We start from the raw sequence: 10,555 nt of genomic DNA on the forward strand, positions 1-10,555 counted from the left end.
CAGATACTCCCCAGACCCCCCTCGTGACCAAACCATACTTGGTTTGGTCCGAATCTGATCAGGGAAGCCTGAATCCCAGATCTAAGTTTGAAAGGTTTTGTGTCCTTCGTCACTGGTTCATACCGGTTCAACCGAAGAGATTAAGGTCTAATGGACTTCAATCAAAGTGTTTCTCATCTGAGAAACACTTCGATTAAAGTCCATTCAGCCTTAAGAAAGTTTGTCCAAATCCAAGTTCAAACTGTTAAACTTTTCAAGTTTTAAGGTAAGTCTGCTTTCTTTTCCTTTATTTGTTTTTAGTCCGTATGATTTGTTTTAAAAGACTGTTCATATTTGTTTTAATTTTTATCAACTTTTGTTTGTCCACTTTGTTTGAACATCTGTGTTTGTCTGAATCCCTCTCCTCCTATTCTGATACGGCATGCGTATTGGTTGTATTCCAAATTTGTACTGACTAACTGATTCCTCGAAGTACCATTCTATTTTAATCAGTATAAGTCGAGTCATGTGTCCCATACTTCTGAATGTCTGATTTTTGGCTACGATTGTGTACGTTAATGCTAATATAGTCGAGTCGACATGAGTCGTCAATTAGTTTCAACTGTCTGAGCATAGTAAATCGATTTGCTTCTGTCGAACATTTGTTGAATCAATTAAGAACCAATTTTGTTTACTTATAGCTGTTGATTTGGATCAGTAATGTAAAAGGGATGTTTGGTTTAAATGCTGAATTGGAGGGCATGTGCACTCTTGCACAGCATTTGCATTGGTGCACCTCATGTGCTTTGTGCACAACCTGTGGCCTGCATAAAGGTCCTTGTTTAATTTTAAAATGGTTTGACAGCATATGCTGTCAACATATCCTACTGCCCATACTTGCTTTTAGTTAAATAAAATGGAAAAGCTAAATCTGCCAGGGAATGATGGGGTTTTTTATACCTAATTAACTAAAGTGGAACTGAAAAAGTTTAAAGGCACATGGGAGGGGTATGGTAATAGTCTGAACAGGCTGTTTAAAAGGGATAGTGTTGAGGCCTATAAGAGAGAGAGGTGAGGAGATAAAAAAGCAGGGGGGACTGATTTCTGAAGCTTGTAAAAAAAAAAAACACACTGTGAGGAGTTTAGACAGGAGAGCTTGAAATACATACAAATAGATACACATAGATAGAGAGAGTTTAAGGGATAGAAGGGATACAACCAACAATCAGAAGCTTTTTCCTCCTATTATTACTGGGTTTCAGTTATTCAACCTGTTCAAATCAATTCTGATTCTTTGAAATTCCAGTTGTGTCTATTAGTCGAGTGTTTTCATTGGTTTACTACTGGTTTGGCCTGTCTGTATTTCTGATTCTATCCCACTGGGTGTTGCTGCTATTTGGCTATTGCTTTCTATTGGCCATAGTTGCATCTCTGCACTCGAGCCTGTTTCTTGCTGTATTGTTTTGCCTGTTGCTATTCTGCCCTGTTGCTACTGACAGTGCTGTTACTGCTGCTGCATTGGTTCATTGTTACTCTACTGATTGCTCCTTTGTCTTCAATTGCAAATATTCCCAGGTACACAACCTTCGAACCTTGTATTGTTGAAAGTTTGAAGTTGAAGCAGAAATAAAGAAATGAACACCAGTTTATATTATAGTATTGGTGTAAAAAGATAGTTCGAATGTTGGTTGGGCCTGTATTTTTACTGCGAACTGCAAATATTCTGTATAAACTAGCATATATTTCTGTTTAAAGATGAACTGTTAGATAGCATGGCTCAACAGTAATGACAGTATGACATAGACACCATGTTTTGATTTAGTATACATTCAGTTCAGTATAACACTTGTTTGATTTAGTATGACTGTATAACATAGAGTCATGGTAAGCACTTGTATGTATTTTGCCTAGACCACTGAATTGACAAAACTGTGGTACTGGGTCCAGGATAAATGTATCCCAAACAAACTCCCATACAGTCACATTAAGAGTATGGCTATGAATGCCAGTTCTCCTGTCAGTTTATTCGTCCCAATGCAGGTTCGATACTGGGTTTCGGTACAGATTCTTTATTTCGAAATGATGTAATGATTGTTGAGAAAAACTAATAATCATTTTTGAGTTCAATTAGTAGTAATTTTCCTAATAAAACAGCCGATTTCTTTTATCAATTTCAAATAGGTTAGAGTGTTAAGAATAGAACTTGGAGGTCGTTAAACATAACTCAATATATGTTGTTAGTTTGTTTGCAATCTCACTTAGCGAATTAATAAGCATATTCACTTGTTGAAGACAAAGCATGCGGTAACCCTCACCTCATGAACAATCAATCAGGTAATCAAACAAGTTTAGGTTCGGCAAACATAATAAGGATTCAGTCCGTATTTGTCTAAACCAGCAAAATTCGGCATCATCCTTCTCTTTAAAGATAAAATGTAGTAAAAATGTAGTCATTGTAGGGTACCCTTCTAAAATAATGAGACGAGCCTCGCCGAATAAAAAGGCAAATTGCGGGGCCCTCAATAATTGGTCATAATAAATACTTAGAATTTGGGACGGGCTGTTTAGTGAATTCCACTGCCCTCCCCGAAGACAATAACGCGTTAGATTCTCTAGGCGCGACTTAATCAAATTACATTCTTAAATTCGGGTGCGCATTTATGTGACCCAAATTCAAATCTCAACGGAGTCGAAATGTGTTAACAACTACGGGTGCATTGATTGTGACGTGGTTCGAGATACATTTTCACGACGTTGCAATTCTATAAAAATAAAAAACGATAATAATAAAAGCGGTTAAAACTCAATAAAAGCACATAAGTCACAACATGTATTTAAATCAGATATTTAGCCATTGTAACAATTTAAGCGACCGTGCTAGAACCACGGGATTCGAGGGTGCCTAACACCTTCCCTCGGGTCAACAGAATTCCTTACTTAGAATCTCTGGTTCGCAGACTTCATTTGGAAAAGACGAAAATCTCCTCGATTTGGGATTCAAGATAAACCGGTGACTTGGGACACCAAAAGCCAAACCTTTTCCCAAGTGGCGACTCTGAATTAAATAAATGATCCCATTTTCGAATATTGTCACTTAAATTGGAAAAACTCCCCTCGCGCATTAACCCTTCGGGGGCGGGCGCGCAAAAAGGAGGTGTGACACCTGGTATCAGTTATTTTATTTAGCCTTTCCTGGGCACAGGAATATGCATGATACAATCCTTTAATAATTTAATCCTTCGTTTATTACCTGAGCTCAATTCCTTCCTTTAATGTATACCAGAATCTTCTACGGCTGTATATGTTACATGTATAAAACTCTGAACCCTTAAGTGAGTTCATAACGTAACCAACTCTGGATCATTGATCGAATAATTTCTTCCATTCCATTTTAGCTTTCTTTCAACGTAAGCTATTACTTTTTCTGGTCCTTTTGCCCCCCTTGTTGCATCCATACTTAGATCATCTTAGTGCCGATACATGCCAGAGTCTTCATGCAACTCATATGAACTCGATTATTACTTTTAATTCTTACTTTATGTTCATTAGCCATGGTAGGTGCCACTTTCCTTTGGAATGCTTACAATGTTGTTGCGAGATTGTTGTTACACGACCATTTCCTCTTTAGGTCGTTGTTCTTAGGTTGAAGCTTTCTTTCTTATCTATTCAGCTAGTCTTTTGTTGTAGTACTTAGGGAGAACCCTTGACTCTCGTAAAGTTGTGAGCTTATTACGGACCTTTTTTATGTCATTACTTGCCTATAATAATCTAAAGTTGCTTACTTCCATACCCTTGTGCTTGTATGGTTGCTTCTAAACTGATATTTTGACTGCCTTCCTAGTGGCACTTTTTTTATCCCCATAACACTCATATAACACCTTTAACTACCCCGACTCTTGTTTGAATATATCTCAAGTATTATAATGATATTATTTGAGGCTGAATTCTCCATGTTGGGTTCTACTATATTTATTTTACATGATATAATGACTCGTCTGTAACCTCCTATTTAGCCATAACTGGGATCTTCCTGACCGATTGCTAACTACTCGTTGGCCCATTCTCACATCAATGTTCCTCGTAATTTTTCTTGGGTTATTTACTTTGTCTTAACTTATGTCTTGCACTAGCTCCTTATTTATTAATAACAACTCGGGCAGGAACCTTTACTCCCTTTCCTTGACGTCGTGTTTGCACAATATTCTTGAATCGTAGTGTATCTATAAGATTTGGATAATTGCCATCTCCTTCCTCTTTCATTTATCGCATTCTTCCTTTACCATTCCATAGTCACTAGAACCACTTAATTATGACTTAGTGCCACATTACTCCATATTTCCCCCTTTGGAGGTGTACTAAAAGTTGAAGCCACGAGGATCTACCTATAGATGTTTACCTCTTCATCTTTGGCGTCCTTTCTCAACATTAATGATCCTTACTTGCCTCGCAACAATTCTTCTATACCAAGGATGACAAATTCCCTTACTCACGAGGGTAACACATAGTGTAACTGACACATAAAATCTCTTAAGCTTAACTTTGCTCACATTGCTTGCTCTAGGGAAGCGTCTCCCTGAATGACTATTCTCTGAATTCATAGTGAATCTTCTTCTGTGTTCCATTCTATAACCGCCAGAACGAAATTTGAAATTCCCATGATGCCGAGTACTTTCCAATCATTCAATCCCTAATTCATATTTAGTTTATCTTGTTTACCAGTCCATACTGATTTCTGTTACTCTGGGGATTAACTCTCCCCTCTAGTAGTCGTGTTGGAGTCACGAACTTATTTCTCGAAATGTGGATATAACCTTATGGCCTATACTCTTTCGTTGTCTTATGGCCCATCTCCTTTCGTCTCTTCCTTCATTTGACTATAGGTTCTGTAACACTCTACCGTTTTCATCCATGTATCACACCTTATTAATAATGCTTCCTTATCTCTTTTCTCATTACTTTGCTAATATTTCTGCATATCCCTTTTCTTGTGAAAACTTCAATACTACATTTTTTCGCTTTTAGCTTCCATTTGCTCTATCCAATGGCTCTTTGGGTTGCTCAACATCCTCGCTCTACTAGGGATGAGAGCCACACTTAAGGTAATAATTATCCCATCGAAGCTTTCAGTGCCCATCTTCTAAATTCTAGTATTCACATCTAACCATAATATTCTAGGGTGCACCATCTGGGTGTCTCACAAGAAGATCTATTGGCACATTTGTAATGCCCTTCGGAAATGCCAACAAATTAAAGTAATCCATTTACCAATTTAGGTTACCCTAACCCCAGCCGGATCTTGATATCCTATCCTTCTCTTAACTATACATGTTAGCCCCCATAGGGCATAACTGAAATGGGTCTGACCAATTGTACATACCTCTGTTACTGTTGAATATAACTCAAAAGGCTTATGTTCCTCTACCTCAATTATAAACGTTGTTAACCTTCATTAACTAGGTGCCTCGTACCCTTCTTCATCTTGCTTCTTTTGCTTGTTGAATCTTGTATTTATCTTCTTAATTTCTCATTGTCTTTCATCATAAAGGTGGATAGGCATTATTTCCATAAGGCTCCTTATCAAGAGGCTTACACCTTTCAGTACGCACATGATTTGCTGAAGACCTCACATTTACTTATCATAAGGATGATACAAAGTCGAGTTCCTCTAATTGTGAGGCCCCATGTAAATTTCCACTCTAAGCCCGAAAGCTCGTAGTGGCAATTATGATCATGTGTTAGAGATGCATAAAATTATTTGCATCGATCTTGCTCGGCGCAGTTCGGACCTTTTTGGACTGATCTATGCACAAAAAAGTCAAGAAATAATGTTTTTCAGAAAAGTGCGATTCTGCGGTCGAGAATGTGGTCGCATAAGAAGTATTCAGGCTGCATAGTTGTCGCAAAATGAGTCAGTGTGTTGGTCAAATTTGAGGTCGACTATGCGGTCAAGTATGCGATCGCATAACCAATATGCGGACCTTATAGTCGTCGCATATTTCCCCTTGGGATTTTGTAAGGGGCAGTTCTGCAGTGCATTATGCGACCAAAGAACGGGTATGCGGACCGCATTTGTGCCGTATACCCAGACAATGTATTCAGGTTTTGGGGAGCATTTTTACGGTCTATTATGCAGGCCGCATATCAGCTTTGTGATCGCAAATGCGATCGTAGATCCGAGTCGGGGCTCCAGTTTTCTAAATTTTTAACTCGACCCCCTATCGTTATATCTTGTGAAATAGCTCATTTTGAGCCCATTTCCTGACATTTTTAGAGATAGAGAGAAGGGTCTAAGAGAGGGGAAGTGCTTCCCATCAAATTACTCCATGAATCCTTGGTAAATCATTGAAGATAATCAAGTGAGGGACCTACACCCTCATTCCAAGAGGTAAAGCTTCATCACCTCAGTTCTCATTTTTACACATAGCTACAAAGGGTCATTAGTGAGGTAATTCATGGGGGTAAGGGGGGTTTGCATTGCATGCATGTGTTCTTGAAGAGTATGAGGAATTATAATAGATGAAGCATGGGTAATGGGCTAGTGTAATCTTGCATAAAAGAACCATAAGGCCTTAATGAACACTAATTGCTCGGTAAAATGCTCAAGAGAGCTTAGATTATGATCTTTTCCTGATTATGAGTTAAATTGTGCTATATTGCTTAAATGGATTGAAGTGCGAACATTCCGGAACGTTATAGGATTAAGGAAAGCTCGGTTGAGGTATGTATGGCTAAATCCCCGTCTTTTAGAAATTGAGCTTCATCGATGATTGTATGAACATGGTAAGATTAAAGTTCAATTGTTGCATTGCTTGTTATTTTACATGAATTGGTGTTGTAACCATATGTGTGAAAAATGTGTCTCAAAATGATCAACGTGCTATCTTGACAACTTGAAAAGGGCAAAGGTATGAATTATGTATTGAAATTTTTAGACCCTAAATCGAGATTACGGCTGAATATGTTGTGCTATATATGTGAAGTCATATCCATGCTTACAATTTAAAGTTGCTCTTACATGAACCTTTTGTCCTAAATGGCAAAGCTAATATTGGAATTGGGAATAATGTAAAATGAGGCCTAGTGCCAAAAATAATGTAATAAGTGGTGGCCCCAAGTGCCTATGAAATGATATATGTGAAATGAAATGATTACTGAGAAGGGAACAACGCCTTGGCAAGGCGTCCTAGCCGATCGGGCGAAGATCGGATTCCGCTCAAGATAGCGGTAGTATTATGAATAAATTCCGTAAAAAAAGGAAAACGAGATTGTGATTGGAGTGTATGTCTTGAATGAGGCAACCTAGCCGATCGGGTCGAGATTGGACACCGCTCAAGAAAGCTGTGGTATTGGAAACAAATGACGAATACTATGGAAAGCCCCAAACTAAAAGCTATGGAAAAACAATGTGAAAGTTGTACAATTATTTTGATTGATAATGTGGTAATAGTTCGAAGTTTGAGTTATATTTGTGTACTTGTGAATTCTTATTCTTGTATGAAAGTTCTTTCAAACTAGATGGTGTTTAGTTATACATACTAGTACTATTCCATGGTACTAACGTCCCTTTTGCTGGGGGTGCTACATTTTTAAATGAATGTAGGCGGCTCTATTGCAGATGGTGCGGGTCGCTCGTAGCGGAGTACCTTCTTCTTGAAGTCTTGGTGAGCCCCTTTCTCCTTCAAGGGGTTATATTGCACATCTTTTGTTATAGACTTCCACTTTTAAGGTATAGCCGGGGCCTTGTTGATGGCATTGTCATAACTTTTCTTTTCGTCCTTAGAGGCTCCGTAGGCATATGTGTGGGTGATGTGCGGGTGTTGGATGGGTGTACTAACTATGTTGTAATTCTAACTCCCGTTTCTCTAAAGTATAAATGTATGGAATCTCGGAACTCATTTACGGTTTAATGTGGTGATTTAAAATGAACTAGTAATGTGGGATGTACTATCTTCCCTTCTTTAAATAAACGGAAGCATGGTTTCATTATTCATATTGAGTTGGGCAGGTAGTGTTTGATAAGGCTTGCTTAGTTGGGATCACTCGACTGAGTGTCGATTGCGCCTTCGGAGGTTGGGGCCTGACAAACTTGGTATCAGAGCCTAAGGTTTTAAAGTGTCCTAGGATGTCTCGGAGACGTGTCTGGTAGAGTTCTCTTTATCGGTGTGTAGTCGACCATATCTATAAGTTGGAGGCTACTTTGGGCATTTAGGAATAACACCCTTATTTGGTATTCTGGATCTTGCGGTGAACTTGTTCCCTCTCTAATTAGTGCATTGTTCAATCTTTCAGTAAATGGCACCTAAGAAGAAAGTGAGAATTGGCCAAGGAGCCAATACCACCTCAAGAGTGGCTGATGAATCATTGCTTGATACTATGGGTGAGGGTAGTCGCCCTGCTATCACCCTGCATGGTACTCCTATTCCAGAATAGACTACCCCGGTTCCTGCACCTGCGGGGGATACTACTATCGCTTCCATTGATACTTCTGTCCCGCCTACAGCCCCAGCTTCCGGTTCTGGTATCTCTAATGGGGATCTATTTAGATGCTGACTCAGCTAGTGTCCTCCCAGGCCCAGAGGTCAAATGCTGCACCCAGTTCATCTAGCCAGCAAGGGGATTCCACTAGTTCCGGGTTAAACAGATTTCTTCAATTAGACCCTCCAATGGTTTCGGGTGCCAATCCAGAAGAGGACCCTCATGATTTTATTGATGAGATGCACAAGACTCTCAGGGTCATGCGTGCAACTGATGTAGAGGGAGTAGAGTTGGCTGCCTACTGCCTGAAAGGGTGGCCTATGCGTGGTTTGAGTTATGGGAAGATTCCTACGAGGAGGGGAGCCCTCCGATGAGGTGGAACGAGTTTGTTGATTCCTTCATTGATCATTTCCTACCCTCTGAGAGAAGGGCAGCTCGTGCAGCAGAGTTTGAAAATTTGAGGCAAGGTAACGAAAGTGTGTGAGATTACCGCATGGAGTTTGCTCGCTTGTCCAAGTATGCCATTCATATGTTGCCCACAATGGAGGCTAGGGTGCGTCGATTTGTTTAGGGCCTTAATGGTTTGACTATTAATGAGGCTTCTACAACTGCCTTGAATTCTGACATAAATTATGGGAAGATGGTGGCATTTGCTCAGGCCACATAGAACCGCAAACTGAAGAACAGAATGGAGAGAGAGGGAGCAGGAAGGCATGGTCTGCGGGCAACATAGGAGAGTCACTAAGTGGGGGAAGACCAACTTTCAAGGGAGGATCATCAGGGACTTCCTAGTCTATTGCATAGTCTTCAGCCAGTACACTGCCATCAGGGCCCAACTAGCAGCAGTGGAGTCATTTCAGGCCCGGTCAAGGCAACAATGGATCCCATCAGCGGGGTTGGTTAGGAGAGAGGTCCCAACAGCAGTAGAGGTCCCCGTACCCTAGGTGCGGGAAGATGCACTCAGGGATTTGCTATCTGGAGTTACCTATATGCTATGGATGTGGGATGAGGGGTCATATTCAGAGACATTGTTGAGTATTCCGCCAGGGAGTGGGTAGGGGCATAGCTTAGTCATCCAGTCCATCAGCTGCTACATCTTAAGCCCCCTCTCTAGCTCGAGGTACCCCAGCACCCGCAGGGCGAGGTGCAGCTAGGGGTGGTGCGTAGAGTTCAAGAGGACTCAGCCGATTCTATGCTATGAGTAGCCGCCAGACTGCAGAGGCTTCTCCGGATGTTGTTACAGGTATTTTGACTGTTCAATCTCATGATGTGTATGCACTTATTGACCTCGGTTCCACCTTGTCCTATGTTACCCCTTTTGTTGCTATGGAATTCGGGAAAGAACCAGAACAACTTTATGAACCATTCTCGGTGTCTACTCCGGTTAGTGAGTCCATTTTTGCTACTCGAATTTATAAAAGTTTTGTTGTTATGGTGTGCGGTAGGGATACCAGGGCCGATCTTGTTGAATTGGGAATTGTAGATTTTGATGTAATAATGGGAATGGATTGGCTTTATTCATGTTTTCCCAAGCTTGATTGTCAGACTATAACCATGAGGCTTGAATTTCCCAATGAAACCGTTGTTGAATGGAAGGGAGATAATGTAGTGCCTAGAGGTCGGTTTATTTCCTACCTTAAGGCCGCGAAGATGATCATGAAATGGTGTATCTATCATTTAGTTCAGGTTACGGACACCCATGCCGAGGTGCTTAGCCTTGAGTCTATACGTGTTGTGAATGAACTTCCAGATGTCTTTCCATATGAGCTCACTAGGCTTCCTCCGGAGAGGGAGATTGATTTTGGGATCGATGTGATGCCAGACACGCAACATATATATCAATTCCACCTTACAGAATGGAACCAACAGAACTGAAAGAGCTAAAGGAACAATTGAAGGATTTGCTAGAAAAGGGTTTTATCAGGTCAAGTGTGTCACCATGGGGCGCACCGGTCTTGTTTGTAAGGAAGAAAGATGGGTCGTTGCTAATGTGTATAGACTACCGACAGCTCAACAAAGTCACAATCAAAAATAAATACCCTCTACCAAGAATAGATGACTTATTAGATCAACTGCAAGGTGCTACGTGTTTCTCAAAGAT

At 40.4% G+C, this 10,555-nt stretch overlaps 1 protein-coding gene across 1 annotated transcript; it reads left to right on the forward strand.

Moving 5' to 3' along the window:
• Positions 1 to 9,651: 9,651 nt before the first annotated feature.
• On the forward strand, positions 9,652 to 10,329 carry LOC138870698 (uncharacterized). Its single transcript, XM_070148529.1, has one exon. The coding sequence runs from the start codon at positions 9,652 to 9,654 to the stop codon at positions 10,327 to 10,329; it is 678 nt and encodes a 225-aa protein (XP_070004630.1).
• Positions 10,330 to 10,555: the final 226 nt, after the last annotated feature.

This window comes from Nicotiana sylvestris, chromosome 6 (assembly GCF_000393655.2).
Source record: "Nicotiana sylvestris chromosome 6, ASM39365v2, whole genome shotgun sequence".
NCBI classification, from domain to species: Eukaryota; Viridiplantae; Streptophyta; class Magnoliopsida; order Solanales; family Solanaceae; genus Nicotiana; species Nicotiana sylvestris.